General features: G+C 41.3%; 1 protein-coding gene across 1 annotated transcript; it reads left to right on the top strand.

The window, feature by feature from the left end:
• Positions 1 to 6557: 6557 nt before the first annotated feature.
• Positions 6558 to 16066, top strand: Otol1 (otolin 1). The gene is made up of 4 exons (XM_021648052.2): positions 6558 to 6945; positions 11569 to 11658; positions 14369 to 14440; positions 15168 to 16066. Exons 1-4 carry the CDS (start codon positions 6558 to 6560, stop codon positions 16064 to 16066), a joined length of 1449 nt encoding a protein of 482 aa, XP_021503727.1.
• The last annotated feature ends 2487 nt before the right edge of the window (positions 16067 to 18553 follow it).

Genomic DNA, 18553 nt, shown 5'->3' on the forward strand with positions numbered 1-18553 from the left:
GCAGTAGATCTCTAGGACATATGTATAGGACAGGAGGCAGCTATATGATCTCAGCTGGTTTCAGCCGGCACTAAATCGGATCATCCATAAGTACTAAGGTTGGTTGGAGACTCCCGTCTAGGCTGTGTTTGACAGGGCAGTTTGTCTGGGTGAGTGTAACTCTGTGTGTCCCCTCTCCTCCTCCTGTGGCTTTAAGCTAGTCTATTCACATTCTGACAAAAGGGCAAATAAAACAAAAACTAAAAAAAAAAAATTGTGAAAACGCATGTTTCTCTGAGGAGTTGGCTTGTGACTGAGTGCCTTCACTTTTACTTCATTTTATTGGCTGCAGTCACACAGTGGAACCCAGACTGAGGATCAGGAGAGGGATGCTACTTGTACGTAAATGCAAAACTCACACTGCAAAAGGTATATGAACAGGAGGGGAGAAAGCTGAGGGTAGCGATGCAGTGTCTACACTTACTTCAGTCAAGCTCCGCAAACACATTGGTTTTAAATCAGCACATAATGAGTTTCATTAAACATCTTCATATGTGACATGCTTGTACCCGACCATATTATATTTACTGTCTTTACCCTTTCTTGTTTCTCCTTGCAGTTCAGAAAACATCTTTGGTGAAGTTACCAGTTCTCAATCACTGTGCTTGGCTCTAGGAGCACAGAAGCTGCTCTAACTTTACATCCTTTAGGTTTTTAGTGGATCAGACAACATTCAGGATAAGAAAAAGTCTCCGAGCATTTAGGTTTCTGTTTGGAAATTTCAACCTCCTTTTGTCTCTGTTCCAGTTTCTGTCTGCCTGCCTGCCTGCCTGCCTGCCTTCCTTTCTGTCTCTATGTGTTGTATGTGCGTGTGAAAGTGTACATTCATGCGTGTGCATTTGCTTGTGGTGGCTGATGGTCAACATCAGCTATCATCTTTAGTCACTTCCCATTGTTATAAACAAAAATGAAAATCCCAACCATTCTATTTTACCAATAAAGTCTCAGGAGCCGGATGCTGGGGTGAAAACTTGCTAGTTCAGAGAGGCAGAGAAAGCACCCAGCTGACCTTTTCAGCTCAGGTTCGGACAGAAAAACCCAAAAGGTTCCCTGGCTCAACTGACAGCCCAGGAGGAAAATAGCAACTCCCCACTCCCCAAGGCCAAAGACTTGCTGGCTCAAAGCCCCAAAGCCAGGGAGCTGAGGAGCTGAAGCCTAAGCTAGCCAGAGCTTAAAGTGAAAAGCTCTTTTTCTACTTTTCCATGCTGTCTTAAATACCCCTCAACTCAAAGTCCCTCCTGCTTTTTAATCCCTGTCAGCTGGTTTCTTGCTCTGCCTCTTGACCTAGGGTTAACTTTATTAAACCCGGTGTACAGAAAGCTCTTGGATTAAGGATGTGTGCTAGGGCTGGCTGAACCATACCACAATCACCAGTTTACAATAAACAGAAAGTTCTTGGATTAAAGGTGTGTGATAGGGTTCAACTATACCAAACAAGAAACAGGGTTTTACAGTTCACAATTGGAGTTCACAATGGGATCAAATATCCTGCAACAACTTTCCACCTTATTCTTAAGATGAGGTCCCTCACTGGTCTTTGCTCTTGGCTAGGCTGGGCTGGTCAGTGAGCTGTGGGCATCCACTTGTCTCCAGCTAGCTCTCCAGGACGGGGCTGACAAATATGTGGCTTCCAGCCTTTATGCTTACAGGACAAGTACTTTACTAAGCCTCCTCTCTAATCTCTCACCCTCTTTCTCCAATCTTTACTATTAAATGCCCTTGTTAAGATTTAACCTACATTAAACCTTATGCTTAAGACTTGGCTGTTTTTTTTTTTCCCCAGATTATCTGAGTGACTTAAAATTTTGTCTAATTTTGTCTCACTTATTAGAATCATTGTGTCAGGTGTTGTTTGGAGGGCTATGCTTTTAGTAAATTATATTTTTAGGCTTTGACTTTAGTTGAAATAAAATTATCTTACTCTTCCCATCCCTTTATACTAAGCCTCTCTGTGCCTCCTCTATTTTAAAATCTATTAAAGACATTCAGTGGATCTTATTGTATGGTTCTTGTGTGGTATAATTATAACAGTTATACACACACACACACATACACACACACACATAATTGTTATAGCTGTATAACATTGGCATAACATAACAGTTATAAAGTGCCTTGAACAGTGCCAGATGTCAGTGCTGGCTCCTTTCTTCTGTATCAGATCCTTCAGCTATGACATGACTGGTTTCTAAGACTCTATTACAAAATGCTGACAGGATTAAAAAATACCATGAGCACGTGGAAGAATGGCAGATGTGCCTCAGTAAGGAAAAAGAAAGGCTATTTCCTCTTGACTTTATTTTAAAATAGATTTCCTTATTTGTTAATTTGTGGGTGTTATGTTTGTGTGAGTGTTTCTGTGGAAGCCAGAAGGGGCCATCAGGGCCCCTGGAGCTGGAGTTACAGGTGGTTGTAAGCTTCTCAGTGTAGGTGCTGGGAACTGAACTCAGGTCCTCTGCAAGATCAGCAAGCACTCTTAACTTGTGAACCATCTTTCCAACTGTGAGACCGTATTTTTTAAAAGATAATGTGAAATGCCCTAGATGCCAGGACCCGGGTGGCCACCCTCGGTGCTGTGTAAACTTCTTATTTTTGGTCTTTCCTTTTCTTCTCTTGTTTCCATCTCTCCCTCCCTCCCTCCCTCCCTCCCTCCCTCCCTCCCTCCCTCCCTCCTTTTCCCTCTGTTTTTGCCTCCATGCTTCCATAGTGCTGAGACTATGTGGGTCTTAGAATAAAACTGTAGAGGAATTAAACACTGTTAATATCTCGCTTTAGCTTCCTGCCAGTGTCTGGTTTCTTTACGGTTTGAAGGCATAGGCCTGTTTATATTTTCACAGTGTGGGAACAGGTATGAATATTTATCAATTTGAGGAACTTTCATGGGGGGTTTTAGATGTCTAAATAAATGATGGTTGAACAAAGGATAATTTTATGGAATGCAGTTGTACAAACAGTGAAAATTTAGTTATTTTATAGTCAAAAATATCTGGTTGTTAAATCAGGGGTGGTGACACATGCCTTTGATCCAAGCAGAGGTGGGCAGATCTCTGTGAGTTGGAGGCCAGCCTGGTCTAGAAAGTGACTTCCAAGAGAGCCAGAGCTATTATACACATACAAACACACACACACACACACACACAAACACACACACACACCGTTTTGAAAAAAAGAATCTCGTTAAATACAGAGGCCTCTTAAACTTTTCCCACTTCTGACCTCTTTTTGTCTGAAAACTTTTTATGCGTACTTAACATATAGGTCCACATATAGGTACTTACATATAAAACAGGTATCTAGATAAAAAAAACTGACTGATAATAAATCATAACAAATTTATCTTAAAATAATTATTTGTATTATACATGGCTTTGAACATTTAGAAGAGACAAAAACAAATGAACATGCCAATGCCCAGGGCATGTTTATTTTTGTGACAATATTGGGAGTTAAAACTTGGCTGAATGTTTAGCACTGCTGAATGTAGAGCATCTTGAACATTTTTAAGATGCTGAGCAACACTCTAGTATTGTAATTATCAGTGCTATGAATGCTGTTTTATTTAAATACAAAGTACAAAATGTTTAGGGCCAATATAGAAATTGGTGGAAATTCTGTCCTACTATCAACCCAAATTTCATTGATTAAAAAAAAAAAATGAAACTCAAGAGAGCAACTCAAATAGCATTTAAAAAACGAAGCATTCCAACACAATACAATTCAAAGACACACTAATTTGATGATTAACATGAAAGCAGGAAACAATTGTCTTTGTTTTCCATAATTAAGCAATTATGTTTCTGTAAGCTCAGTGTGCACAGCAGAACACTGTATTTCATAACACACAGTTGTCTGGAACCCGAGTTGATCTGTTTCAGGCAGTTTAAATTGGCACTGTGTGGCATGATGGCACACGCAGTGCCAAGCTTATGTATTTTGTGGTAGAGCCAAGGCTTCGATAGAGTCACGTGGCAAACACGGGTGAGCGGGGCTAGAGACACTTCAGACGCATTGGGAGATTGGGTTTGAATTAATTTTTTGGTTCTTGTGTGTTCAAAGAGTTATTACTCTTAGGGTCCAAGAATTGCTGAGGTAATGCATACTCAGGTAGTATGCAAGAACAAAGAGCGTTTATTCCGCTGAAGTTACCAGCATTCTGGGATCATCATTAGGGCAAAATGGAGACCCAGAAGTGAGTTCATAGGCTCAACTAATAGACAGTTAGGGGCTTGGTGTGATAACTCTTAAACTAATTATGTCAGAAATGACGTAAGTGTACAAGTGGATTCAGGATTGGCTGATTGCTTAGGGATTTCCCCTAGTTACTGGGGGCTTTGTTGACTCATTGATGTTTGGCTTTTACTCATGCGTTGACCTTTAATTTAATTGGTTAGGGCCGGCTGCGCTTGTTTTGGGAACAGCAAGGCCTTGTAGTCATAAACATAGCTTTTGGTCAACTTGACCTGTAAGCTGATTGGTTATTTTCAGGTAGTGGCTTTTCCAAGAATTCTTAGTTTGAACTCTGAGAAGCAGATGCTCAGGCCTAGTCAGACAAAGTGGAAAAAGAAAGCCTGTCATGGCATCAGATTAGCCAAACAGATAGACACTAAATCTGCCCCAGGGTATTCAAATATCAACCAGGCCCAATCAGAATAGTTCAGGGCTGTCTGGAATGGCATGCCAGGAGACTCCAGAACCCTCAGCTATTGGACCTCGATTGGGATTAGCTAGTTTCCATGGAGGCTACATGACTCCATTTAGAATTGGCTAGCCCCTTGGGATTAAGTCTTCTCATTAACAAAATTTTAATGATGTTCATCACCTGTGGCTTCATATAGGGTTCAGTGACCCACAGGTCAAGATGCTGGGCGTGGGTGTGAGTAACTGGCTGATGCATGCCAGCCGCGCTTGTATGTTCATTTGTGGGTGGAAGGTGTGCGTAGGGGCGTGCACGTGTTTAGAGTGATGTCCTGATGAGATAGCTGCCTTCCACATCTTCGTTTCCTTTGCTGTCTTTCATCTCTTCTTACTAAAGTAACTCCCTGAGGACAGAGCCATATCTGTTGTCATTAAAATAATTCCTCCTCCCTAGTGACATTACCAATGTCACCCAATAACAGCTGAGTCATGAGAGCAGCAGCAAAGACAACAAGAAGGAATGGTAGCGCTTTTGGATTTTTATAGTTTTGAAATATGAAGCACCCCATCTTCACCTCTTCTCCTCTGCCTTGACTCACGTCTACCTCCTCCGTAGCCCTACTCCACTGAGCTAATCTTGGACTTACTGTTCTTTAACCCATCCTCACAAATTCTACCTGATTTGTGGAAACGAGTTTAGGTTTTGAAATTAAACAGAACTGCATTTGAGCCCTTTATCCAAAGTTTCCCGGCTTTATGACTTTGGACAAGGGATGTAACCTCTCTGTGCCTGCTTCTTTGTGATGGTGAGTGGTTGTGTCCCACCTGCCTGGCACAGATGTTTTGAGATCTGGTTGGACTGACAGTGTGAAGCTATGTGTAGGGGCTCTACACGTAGCAGGTTATTTTTTACTTCTTATTTCAGCTCTCTTACTATTTGTCTTTATTGTTATTATTATTATTATTATTATTTTTACCTCATATCAGAGAATATGCATATGTATCCTGGCTTGGCTGTTAGCAGCCCACTTGCAGTTGATGGGGAATGGGATGGTAAGCCATTACAATTGCACTTCACTGGAAACATTTTATCATGCTTTTGTGGATGTTGGTATGAAAACATTAATAAGAATAACCACACTTGCCTAACTGAAATAACTCAAAGATAAATGTGAATTTTCAGAAAAACTCTCCAAATTATATAACAAAGAATCTCAGAGTAAAGTGGCGTGTGAAAAATCTAAGGGCATAGCATATATTCAAAATTATGATCTTTTTTATTGTCTGCTTCTCCATTTATGATAATAGATTCCAAAAGAGTGCTCTCACAACAGGGCCATTATCCCTAGTAGATTTAAAGACTATTTTACCAGTATTTTTCTGAAATAATTGAGTTTGCTGGAATAAACTATTCAGCTCAATATTTTTCATCTCCCTCTAATACAAATGTATTTGATTCCTATAAATCTGAGTGAGGTCAGGGAGGAAATCACACATATTTGTTTTCCACAGGGTAGATGAGCTATTAAGGCGTGCTGCATTTATTATAGATCATATTTGCTATTTGGCAAGATAATTTGAATGATTGAGAGCACCATTTGAGAACATGTAACACCAGGAAACAACCAGAAGGGAAAACTGAAAGCAAAGTGCTCCTTATAATAAATACTTAAAATAAAATGCTGCTTGGTGACTCAGATATACACTTACACGTAAAAGAGACCAAAAGTATGTCTTTCTAAATCATGCATACTGATTATTCTTATGCCTCAGAGATGCATTTATTTTTTTCATGTAAGGATAAGTAGTATTTCTTAGTCCTTTTATTTGGGCCACATATAATTTGTGTATTTTTGTTTTTTGTTTTTCTTATAGCCTCAAGAATGTGGATATTTTCTATCCTTTGTGCTGTTTTAATTATTTTGGCTATGGCTGATGTGGATACAGTAGCAAAGACCACACCATACACCAGATTTACCAAGAAATCTGAGGCAAAAGAGATGATGAAGGGCCTAAAGCCATCCGATGGCTTCCCTCTGGATGAAGAAAAAGCTCTCCTTACAGAAATGGCTGCCATGGTGGAGCCCACTACCGGCTCCTCTCCCTCATCCATGGCTGAGCCTACCACTGGCCCCTCTGCCTCGGCCACTGCCAATCTCTTTTCTTTTGAAAGCTTCTCTCTGGACACAGCTGATTTCTTTTTGAATTGCTGCCATTGTTGTTCACTTGTCCCTGGGCAGAAAGGAGAACCTGGAAAGATGGGAAAACAAGGTACTTGAAAATGCCCCACTGAACACCCCCAGCGAGGAAGGGTTGGGGTGTAGAGAAAGCAGCAGTGATGGGCTAGTTGTAAGACTATGACAAATGCAAACTGAAGCATGGTTATTGATATATACTTAAATAAGGATGAAAATGCAGTTCAACAAACCACAGCTGTATTTCTTTAAAAAAAGATTTGTTTTCTTTTAAAACTGTACAAGAATGGGTATTTTGCCTGTATGTATGTCTGTGGGTCACATGAATGCCTGGTGCCCAAAAAAGTCAGAAGGTGTCATGTTCTCTGGCCCTAGAGTTATTGATGACTGGGAGCCAGCAGCCTTGTGGGTGTTGGGGATAACCACTGAGGAACTTCTTCAGCTCCAATTACTGCCCAATTTCAAGAGTTGGTCTCATTAACTGCACCTGGCCAGTGCCTACTGGATTGGGTAAAACCTACTGTTGCCTTAATGCTGGTTTGAACTGAGTCAGGGACTCCCAACTGTAGCCCTGGGGCTGAGGTTTTCTAGGCAGCTCAGGCTCTGACCACTGGGATTTTTAATGACTGATTTTAAAAAAAACGGTAAATGAAAATTGTATTGCGTGGCAAAAAGTGTGGCAACTGATGGACAGCTTGAGTGTTGTCTGTAGTTAGGAAGGGCTGTGAGTGGAGAGTGAAGGGCAGAATTCAGTTTGGTCCTCATTGAAATGTAGAAGTAACACTGTCATTGCCCAGCAATTTTCTCCACCGAACACCGTGGTTTCTATTTTAAATCTCAGAGGCTGTTAATTTACACATAATGAATATGCACTGTTTTACTGTGATGCATTCTGGCTTTTACATGCTCTGTAGTATAGACAACTTAAGATAAAATCAAGATCAGAATGTTCATTTTAAAGATATTATTCCTTGAAAAAAAAACTTAACGTAATGTTTGTTGCATCTATCCTGAAGAATAGAAACCTGTGAAATCAGTAATCATGCATTCCGATGGAGCTTTTGACTGATTCATCTTGTAGTAAGGGGTTTTTGAAAGATGGGCTGTTTATGCTGAGCTGGATTAAGGGGTAAAGAAAATGAGATTAGACCCCAAGGTTTGAAAATGTAATGAGGATGAGAGTCATATTTATGAGAACTCTTCATGGCTTATCTAGCTGGCAAACTGCTTAAGGAGGGAAGGCCCAAAGTCTGGCCGGGCCAGGGAGACACAGCAGGTCTCAACACTGCCTCCTAAGAAGATTGTGAGGCTCCCTGCGCTCCACTCGATGTTTGGTTGTGGGTCTCTTGTGGAAGAGCGGGGGAGGGGGAAAGACTAGAAGGACATGGAGGGAACAGGAACAGGAAGACTAACAGAGCCAACCAACCAGGGTCAAGGGGGGGTTGGGGGGGGGCTTGTGGAGCCTGAAGCACCAATCAAGGACCATGCATGGACTAGACCTAGCCCCCTACACAGATGTAACCAATGGACAGCTTGGTCTTCATATAGGTTCCATAGTAAGGGGAATAGGGGCCAACTCCGATATGAACTCTGTTGCCTGCTCTTCGATAATGTTCTCCTGGTGGGGCTACCTCACCAGGTCACAGGGGAAGAGGATGTGTTCAGTGCTGATGTGACTTGATATGGTGGGGTGGGTAAGTGGGGCTCCATTCTCTGAGGAGTAGGGGATGGGGGATAGGGGAAACAGGGAGGAAGAATGGGCTCAGGAGAAGAGGAGGAAAGGAGCTATAACTGGGATGTGAAATGAATAAATAAAAATTAGAATAAAAATATTTATAAAGAGTATCAGATCCATAGCGTGAGGGCTTTTGTTTCACCTGATGACGGATTTGACTAGACTGTTCTTGGACTTCAGCCTCTCTTCTAATTTTTGTGACATATATTTTGTAGATGTGCCAAGTTTCTTGCCTGTCTGAATAGCTCATATGTCATAGTCTAACTGGTTATGTTCCCTGGCTCAGAATGTTATGCCTTTATTTATGCTGAGGATTGAACACCGACGGGGCTTTGTGCTTGCTAGCTTATTGCTTTACCACTTTTTATTTTTAGCTGTCTGCTAGAGTTCTTAGTTGTCCTGATAATCACTTTGTAGCCCAGGCAAATCATGAATTTGACTAACTCCTATTTCAGCTTTTCAAGTACTAGCAATTACAGACCCAAATTATCAGGCTGGGCTCAAGCTCCGAAGTTTGAATCTACCACAAATCTTTCCTAAAAAGGTTTCATTACTTTCTTAAGTCTCAGTTTAAGCATTGGGAAATGGGCTTCAATCAATATGAATGGTGTGATGCCTGAAATGGAATGAATACTCCAGAAATTATTTTTATCACTCAATCAATATGGAAGGAGGGTGGTTCCATTTTGTGAATTCTCTGGTCCTGACATGAGAGCATCCTAATTTCTGAGGTTCAAACAGGAATACATGTAGATGGGAACTCAGCCAATCTTTTTTTTGTTTGTTTTCTTTTCTTTTTATTATTATTATTTTTTTTATCAGTTACATTTTATTAACTCTGTATCCCAGCCGTGTCCCGATCCCTCATTCCCTCCCAGTCCCTCCCTCCCTTCCTCATCTCCACTGTGCCCCTTTCCAAGTCCACTGATACGGGGGACCTCCTCCCCATTCATCTGATCCTGTTTTATCAGGTATCTTCAGGACTGGCTGCAAAGCCCTCCTCTGTGGCCTAACAGGACTGCTCCTCCCTTCGGGGGTGGGGAGACCAAAGAGCCAGTCATTGAGTTCCTGTTAGAAATAGTCCTGTTCCCCTCACTTTGGGAAACCAATTGGTTACTGAGCTACCACAGGCTATATCTGAGTGGAGGTTCTAGGTTATATCCATACATGGTCCTTGGTTGAATGTCAGTCTCGGAAAAGACCCTGTGCCCAGATATATTTGGTCCTTGTGGATCAGCCAATCTTCCTTTGGACCCCGTGTGCAGTTGCAGGGTGCTCCTGTGCCAACTCAGGGATGTGCTTTGCTGTTGCCCTCAACTCTAGAACCATACTTTTGCAGGAGACACTGCACAGCAAACTGTGATTGGCTTTCTTGTGTACTCTATCTTCCTCGGCTTAGCCTGTCTCTATTTCTTTCCTTGCAATTCTTCTTCAAATGGAGGTGCCTGCCTTCAACCCTAACCTCTACTGCAAGTGATTTACTAAAGGTTTTCTTTTTAAGATGTATAGTTTTCTTTCCAAGAGGAATTCTACAGAATATGATTTTTCATTTAGTTTTTTTTTGTATTTTAAAAATTTCTATTTCACTCTACCCCATTAGCCTTAATTATAACTGAAAGAAAGATTTTTAATATCATTGAGTATAGTTATCTATATGGTATACTTTTGAAGAGATTAGCCTTGAATTATTCCAAGTAGAAAGCAATTTTTACTCTGCATATAGGACTGAACTTGCAGGAAGAATAACTAATTCAGAATTGGGTGAGTTCTAGGTGAAGTGGTGTGCTGGATGAATATGCCTGTCTGTGGTGGTTTGACGGAGAAAGGCCTTCAATGGTGCCCGTGTTTGCACTTAGTTTCCAGTTGGTGTACGCTATAGGAAGGGTTGGCAAGTGTAGCTGCGTTGGAGGAGGCGTGTTACTGGGGGTGGGCTTTGAGGTTTAAGAAGCCCAAACCAGGTCCAGTCTGTCTCTTTCTCTCTGCCTGCTGCCTGCAGATCAGAATGTAAGGCTCTCAGCTGTTGCTTCAGTGCCATGCTTGTTGGCTTCCCATTAAGACAGTCATGTAGCTTACTACCCTCTGTGACTGTGAGTCCCAGGTTAAATACTTTCTTTCATGAGGGTTGTCTTGGTCATGTTGTCTCTTCACAGTGACTAAGCAGCAGCTGATATGCTGTCCAGTGATGCCAGCTCCCATTCTTGGTCACTACCTCTTATGCACAGTACAATTTTTTTCTCAGTTGTTTAAAAACAGCACTCCAGGGGAAAAAAAAAGATACTCCAGGAAATTCTGATTCCTTCATTGAGTCTTTGCTTTATGCTATTTTCTCAGAGAATTCTCTTCTGGTCCCATTTTGTTTTTAATCATAACATTTAATGGAACTTTCCTATTTTACTTTATATCAACTATAGTGGGACAATTTCTGTTTCTCTTTGTGCTTATCTGTTTAATGTTTACCCTGCACAGATTCTTATTCCTGTCTGGGGTGGGGTAAGGGCTCTTGGCCCATTGATGGTATTTCTAGCATCTAGTAAGACACTTTGGTGTACAGGAAACCACATACATAGTTCCTAATCAATGAGTAAGTGGATGAATGGGTATCTCAAAGTATTTGGTATTATGTTTTTACTTCCAATTTAAAAGCATGGTCTGTATGAGGTTAAGTGTCAGATAATCATTTTGTTTTTGCCATTTGATGTAGTGCTGCTTCCCTGAATCATTTGATCACTGCCATGAATATAGTGACAAGGACTAATGGGCTCAATTTATCTCTTCAGGTAGTACAAAATTGCAAATCAGACAAAGTATTGCCCTTACAATTCTGTAATGGCTTATTCTCACCAGATTTTATCATTAGAATGTTGACAGTTTCTGGTTTCAATAAAATAACTTTTTTCCCCCTTGAATTAATGAATTTCAAAACATAGTTTTTCTAGTATGATGATTCTTAAACTTCATTCCCAGGTCCTAAAGGAGATACTGGTGACATTGGCAACCCAGGGCTCCCAGGAACCACTGGACCCCAAGGCCCCAAAGGCCAGAAAGGAGAGAAAGGTAGGTAACCTTTTCATTTTTGATCAAACTCAGCGAGACTCTGCATCATTTTAAAGAAGAACAAATGCTCAATTATTGGAAATAGGCTTTTAAAGTACAAGCACTCGATAAAGCATCTCATGTATAAATCTGGCATAAAATGTTAACTTTACACATGGGTAACTAAAAAACTTTAAATTATATGATAATGTTGCACACACATGACATTTATACGTACACACAAACAAGCAGGGGGTGGGTAAATAGAGGAAAAGACTATTTTTTTAGTTATTCTATTTTTAAAATTTATTCAGACAATATGTTTTGACTTATATTTTTTCCTCCTCCAACTCCTCCTAGACACCGCTACCTCCCTATTTGTCCAACCTCGTGAGAGATCTTTCTCTCAATATGATCCCCCAAACCAAAACAAAGAACAAGTCAAAACCAACCAACCAACCAGCCAGCCAGCCAGCCAGCCAACCAACAAACGAACCATAAGAAAAAAATGCCCAGAGAGAAACTCTTAAACAAATAGCTACCAGCCACCAATATGACCCAGAGACTAGAAGTCACAAAGCACAGCCTCTGGGGAAGGGTCCTTTCTTTCCAGTGAGATCTCTCATGCCTTCTTTTTTTTTTTTTTTTGCCTCTAGTACTGACCAGTGAGACTTTGCACGCTAGGCCTCTTTAATTGAGATATACACAATGAGTTAAGTGTGGTTTTTTTTCTGATGATACAATTCATTTAACACTAAATAGCACTAGACTAGGCAATCCAGTGAAATATTCAGCTTAGATAGAAAGCTGCCTGTTAAGGAGACTTTGATATTGTCCTTGGCTCACTCTGAAATCAGAGGCAGTATCAATGATGGGTAGATGAATAAACCAAATTTTACCTCAAAAAAGAAATAATTAAAATGTAGCAATGGTTTTACATAGTCTGACAGAAATGGACTTTCATTTATTTATAAGTTGTTTATCAAAGAAGATGCATAGGTATGAGCTCTTTCATTATCTCTTCCTGCCTAAGAAGTCTGAAAGTCTATGAATGCATCAGCATAGAAGGCTTTCCATCTCAGAAATGCCTGGCTCTTCAGGTACATTAAACTAGTATAAAGTTACAGAATAAGTGAGATATTTGGGAATTCCTCGGTGAATACTGGTACCCTGTAGAAATACCACCTATCCATCAGGCTTAGTGTGTAAGTGTCACATGTCAGAAAGCTTAACATCATCTATACATTCCTCTCCACACGGCTCAGGGACTGACTATCGTTCCTGCTAGAACAGTCAGTGAAGTAATTACTCGAAAAATATGCTAAGGTAAGAGAAGGCTACTTCACACTTGTCAGGAGATTTTCATTCTTGGAAGCATTTAATCCTTTTGTGGCTGCATTATATTAGCGGGGAACCTGTGAAATAAGAATGAGTGATGAACCTCCCTGACTATTCACACGTTTTGGAAGCTACTCTTCTGGAAGTAGAAGAAGGTCCAGGGAGCCACCGTAAGATACAGATCTTAAGAAGATACTTTGATGAATGATCAAAGCAGGATTTCGTTCAGGCAGTCTCTGCAAAGTGGCAACTCCGGTTTTCTTTTACTTCCAGACTTAGTGTGGACTCCTAGTTAAGACTGAAAGTTAAAAAAAAAAAATCAGAAACCAGCTTGAATGGCTTCATGCTAGCCAGTCACCATCTGACGGAATAATTCCAATGCAGGTAAATTATCTCCTTAAATAGGTTTAAGAATGCCAGTAATGCTGAGCATGGTGATACACACCTTTAATCCCAATACTTGGGAGGCAGAGGCGAGTAGATCTCTCTGAGTTCAAAGCCAGCTGGGTCGACATAGTGAACTCCAGGGCAGCCAGGGCTATACAGTGAAACTGGGTCAAAGCAGCAGCAGCAGCAGCAAGAGCAGCAGCAGCAGCAATCACAACACCAGTAATGCTGGATGCAGGTGGCTGGTGTTCATTCCTGAAAAGGAGGGGAAGAGGCTAGGTCTGTCGCTTGCATTAAACATACGAATCTGTCAGAATAAATCCAGATATTTTCTTGGTATCCTATGGGTTAAATTTCCACATTTGGTTTTATGTGGTGCAATACTAGAGAAGCCAGCTCCTTAGAAACTAGAATGGGCTGTTATATGGCAAATATCTGAATGCCTAAGTATTGTATTATAAAAAATGTTTTTCATAGCTTTGTAAGAGTATAGAGAAGTTATTCGAAATATCATGAAAATGGTGTGTTTTGACCATGTCTGTTAAGGATATAGTTTTCACTCCTGGATTGGTTTTCTGAGCAGTTTTAGCTGATGGAAGAGTATTGTGCAATCTCTCTCTGTTTAAACTTCTATGGTGGGCGACAGACAAAGAAGACATTTTGTCTGTTATTCAGAATTTGCAACAGGCAAAACACCAGCACACACACACACACAATATTTGCAGGGTATTAGGAATGTCACAAGGAGTTTGAAGAATCGTGTGATGGCCATGAAAAAGAGCAGTTCTGCTTGAGGGGATCGGAGCCTAATCCCCCTTAAGTGGCTTACTATTAACTAGAGTCCAGTACTCCTAACGTCCTTCAACACATTCTTTCCCCATACTGTTTTACATTCAAGCAGTTTTTATGAAGAAACCCCAGAAGGTGGCACAGCACATCTGATCCACATGTTAGCACGACCCCAAAGGACACAGTCCTGTCGAAACTAATTCTTGTTCTATTTTAGGACTAAAGGGAGAACGAGGGGACCAAGGAGTGGCTGGCATTCCCGGATACCCAGGAAAGCCAGGAGAACAAGGTAAAGGTCAATCAGCTGAGGAACGACCCCAGTACAGGAAGCCCCTTCTCTCTTCCTGCCTGTAAAAGCAGAGGGCCACGGCAGAGCACACCTGTAATTCTAGCACTCTGGGAGGCAGAGGCAGGAGGATCTCTGTGAATTTGAGGCCAGCCTGCTCTGCAAAGTGAGTCTAGGACAGCCAAGGAAACACAGAGAAGCCATGTCAAAAACAGACAAACAAACAAACAAACAAAGCGGGAATTTACGAGGCTTATCCTCAGATTCTCGTTGTTTTAATAACTCAGTGTGCTCACTGGAGTCCAGGAGCTGAAACATCGGGCAACTATGTCTGTGTTCCCCTTTTCTTGAGCTATCATCAGAAAAAGGAGTTTCTGCATTTCTGCTTCTGTGCCTGTGAGCCTTTGGGTGTCCAAGGGTAAAACAGAGATTGAAGTGGTTACTTGGGTTGCTCCAAATGCAAAAGCTAGGCAGAAAACAATTCCGTGTTATTTTAAAAGATGAGACATTATTGTTTCTTGGAAGCCTTAGTTATTCCCCTTGTGGGAACATGACGTGGTAATTATGGCTCACTGCATTTAATGACTCCTAGAAACAGGCTTTGCCAGGCAAGAACCAGGTTTATAGGTCCCATTAATTGCTATTATTTTAGTATTTTAGCTCTATGGTAATAGCATTCTGTCATAGCTTATTTGATTCTTAAGCATTATTTTATTTTTTTCCATTTCAGGGGGACTCGGTCCCAAGGGAGATAAAGGAAACATTGGCCTGTCAGGAACGAAAGGACAAAAAGGCTCCAAGGGGGACCTGTGTGGGAATGGCACCAAAGGAGAGAAAGGGGACCCTGGGGCCTCTGGTGCGCATGGCTTCCTTGGAGAGCCTGGGGCCAAGGGTGAGAAGGGGGGTGTCGGGGAGAAAGGCTACCGTGGAGATTCTGGGGAAAAGGGAGAAAAGGGTCAGAAAGGCGAGGCCGGGGTGGAGGGGGAGAAAGGTAGCAGAGGCGATGTCGGGGCTGAAGGCAAAGTGGGCTCAGATGGTCCACAGGGACCCCCGGGCAATCCCGGCCTGAAAGGAGAAAAAGGAGAGATTGGCCCTGCTGGTTTCATCGGACCTGCTGGGCCAAAGGGTGAGCTTGGGAGCAAAGGCATTCGAGGGCCTACTGGGAAAAAAGGCTCCCGGGGTGTCAAGGGTTCCAAAGGCGAGGCCACTCAAGTCCCACAGTCGGCTTTCAGTGCCCTTTTGTCCAAGCCTTTCCCTCCCCCCAATGTTCCCATCAAATTTGACAAGATTCTCTCCAATGACCAAGGGGACTACAGCCCTATCACTGGGAAATTTAACTGCAGCGTTCCCGGGACCTATATTTTTTCTTATCATGTCACTGTGCGGGGGCGGCCTGCTCGCATCAGCCTCGTGGCACGTAACCAGAAGCAGTTCAAATCCAGAGAGACGCTCTACGGTCAGCACGTAGACCAGGCCTCCCTCCTCCTCATTCTGAAACTGAGTGCAGGGGACCAAGTGTGGCTGGAGGTGTCAAAGGACTGGAACGGACTGTATGTTGGCCCCGAGGATGACAGCATTTTTAGCGGGTTCCTTCTGTACCCAGAAGAAACTCTTAGAAAGTTACCGTAAATTTGGGTTTTGGACGCCGCACTTCGATTTACTCTATTAAGCTTGAGTAAGGATCTTAAAATCTTTGATTTTTCGTCATTGTAAATGCATTACAGAAGCATTAAAAAAGTACAGCCTGGAGTCAGCTACTCCTATTTCAGATAAATCTTTGAAAGAGTTCCACGTATTTGAGAACGTGTCTGTTAGGTTTGTAGCTATCATTTTTTCATTTAGCATTAAAGTGACGTTACTGGTGCCATTAAAGGAACTGATCATGGCATCATTCAAAACTATGAGTGAGGCTTGTAATTAATAAGTATCTATGTGGTGGTTTGAGTAAGAATGGCCCCCACAGCTTCATATATATTTGAATGTTTGGTCACAGGGAGCCGAACTGTTGGAAAGAATTAGGAGGTATGGCCTTGTTGGAGCAGTAGTGATTTTGTTGGAGTGATTGTGTCACTAGGGGTGGGCTTTGAGGTTTTAAAAGCTCCTGCCTGGCTCGCCCTTGCCCTCGCCCTAGCTCTCTTTCTGCTGCCTGTAGATGAGGATGTAAAGATCTCAAGCTGTTGTTCCAGCATCATTCCTGCCTGCTTCCTACTGTGATGGTCATGTACTCTGTGTTTCCCTCTGGAACCCCAAGCCCCCAATTAAACACTGTTATAAGAATTGTCTTGCTCACAGTGTCTCTTCACAGCAGTAGAACAGTGACTAAGACAATAGCCTTCTAACTACTTTATCTAGTGTAATGAAGTGACACTCCGTTCTGTGTGAATGTGAGGCCAACAGCTGACAGACCACAATGACAGCTCTTTCGCAAAGTCCCTGATTCTCTTGGAAGGGTCGCCTTTCAATACAACACAGGCATTCTCCTTTCAGTTTAATTCAGAAAAATACACAGGCAGTGTGCGAAAGAGTTGGCAAATATCTTTAAAATTTATCCATGTGTAAAGATTTGCACATAAACCTACATTATGTAGGCTAAAGTTAATTGTAAAAAAGAAAGTTGATAAAGATGTCTCTCAATTAACTATTCATCAAATTATTGTGCGTCCTCAGGAGACTCAAGACCAAAATTAAATTAGTATTGATCAAAATTTCAGCTCTTTCTTCATGACAGAACATTTGATTCTGATACATTCTTTGGCATCATTATCATTATCTCTATAATATTAATTCTAGTTATTCAGTGATAACACTTTGGGAGCAGGTGGGAGTAAATTTCATTTGCAAAGTGAATGTTTAATTGCTGTGAATATTGGATAATTCAGCAGTTTTGCTCTTTTATAAAAATGAAACTTATTGAATCCAAATGGAATTTGGTTTTGCAGTGGTATAGTTATACAGATTTGCAAATCTTTGAGTGCCAAGTCAGGAAATGGGTGCCGGGGAATTTTCTGGTCATGTTCTGCCAACTTGTGCAGGCATTTGCTTTTGAAACTCTCATCAATATGTATGTTAACACAGTGTTTCCCCAGCCATTCAAAGGACGCCATTTCTAGATGTTATTGTGAAGCAGTAGAAAAAAGTAGCTCCCATGTTAAACAAATCTCATATATATATGAGATATATATATCTCATCATAGCATTTGATACATATATATGTATTGTATCAAATGAAGATTTGTAAAGCCCATTAATATAGTCTCTGACATTTGCATAGAAAATAAATCAGCTTAATTTTGTTCTACTCAACGAACCTGAATTTATTGCTGGTCTTGAATTCATTCCATGATCAATGTTCTTTAGGATGTTAATTTTGGAAATGATTCATTAGTTTCTTATCCAATGAGTGTTCTTCTGTGTAGACCAGAATGTGACTTTAATCATGGCTGTGCTTGTAATTTTTTAGAGGAAGAATGATATAGCTTGCAAGTGATTTAAATAAGCCACACCTCATTTGAAATCTTTCTTTCCTAAATCAGGTATTAAATAGTGAAATGATTCAGGACCTTAGAGTTTTATGTCTTGCATTTTGATTCCCATTTTTTTCTTTTCTTAAATTTATGTTATTTTATTTTGTGTGTATGAGTTATTTACCTGCACACGTTTGTGTACTATGTGTGTGTCTAGAACATGAGGAAGCCAGAAGAAGCTGTTAGATCCCGGGGAATAGGAGTTGCAGATGGTTGTAGGCTGTTGGTGCTCGGGATCAGACTTTGGTCCACTGGAAAGCACTGGGTGCTCTTAACCACTGAGCCATTTCTGTAGCCCCTTTTCTGTTTCTTTATATAATTTCCAACACTGAGCTTCAGAAATCCGTGAACCGACTAGCACAGGAAGACAGAATAATTAAAACATACACCACACACACACACACACACACACACACACACACACAAACACATCCAGGTATTAGATATGAAGACAGCCAGGCAGAGGGCCAGCAAAGAAACAATTCACGTGTAAGTTTTATGGTACCTGACATTGTCTTACATCTGTTTGTGATGGACACTTTATAGGAGTCTGAAACAGTCAGGGTTACGATCTGAGGTTGCTGGTAGCTTT

Source organism: Meriones unguiculatus, chromosome 2, assembly GCF_030254825.1.
Source record: "Meriones unguiculatus strain TT.TT164.6M chromosome 2, Bangor_MerUng_6.1, whole genome shotgun sequence".
Lineage (NCBI taxonomy): Eukaryota > Metazoa > Chordata > Mammalia > Rodentia > Muridae > Meriones > Meriones unguiculatus.

What these genes read in the sequence shown, in the direction of transcription:
- Otol1 (XM_021648052.2), top strand. Translation starts at nt 6,558, where the DNA reads ATGTGGATATTTTCTATCCTTTGTGCTGTTTTAATTATTTTGGCTATG. An exon ending in TGGAAAGATGGGAAAACAAG is followed by an intron (nt 6,946 to 11,568) that starts GTACTTGAAAAT and finishes CTTCATTCCCAG; the next exon opens with GTCCTAAAGGAGATACTGGT. An exon ending in AGGCCAGAAAGGAGAGAAAG is followed by an intron (nt 11,659 to 14,368) that starts GTAGGTAACCTT and finishes GTTCTATTTTAG; the next exon opens with GACTAAAGGGAGAACGAGGG.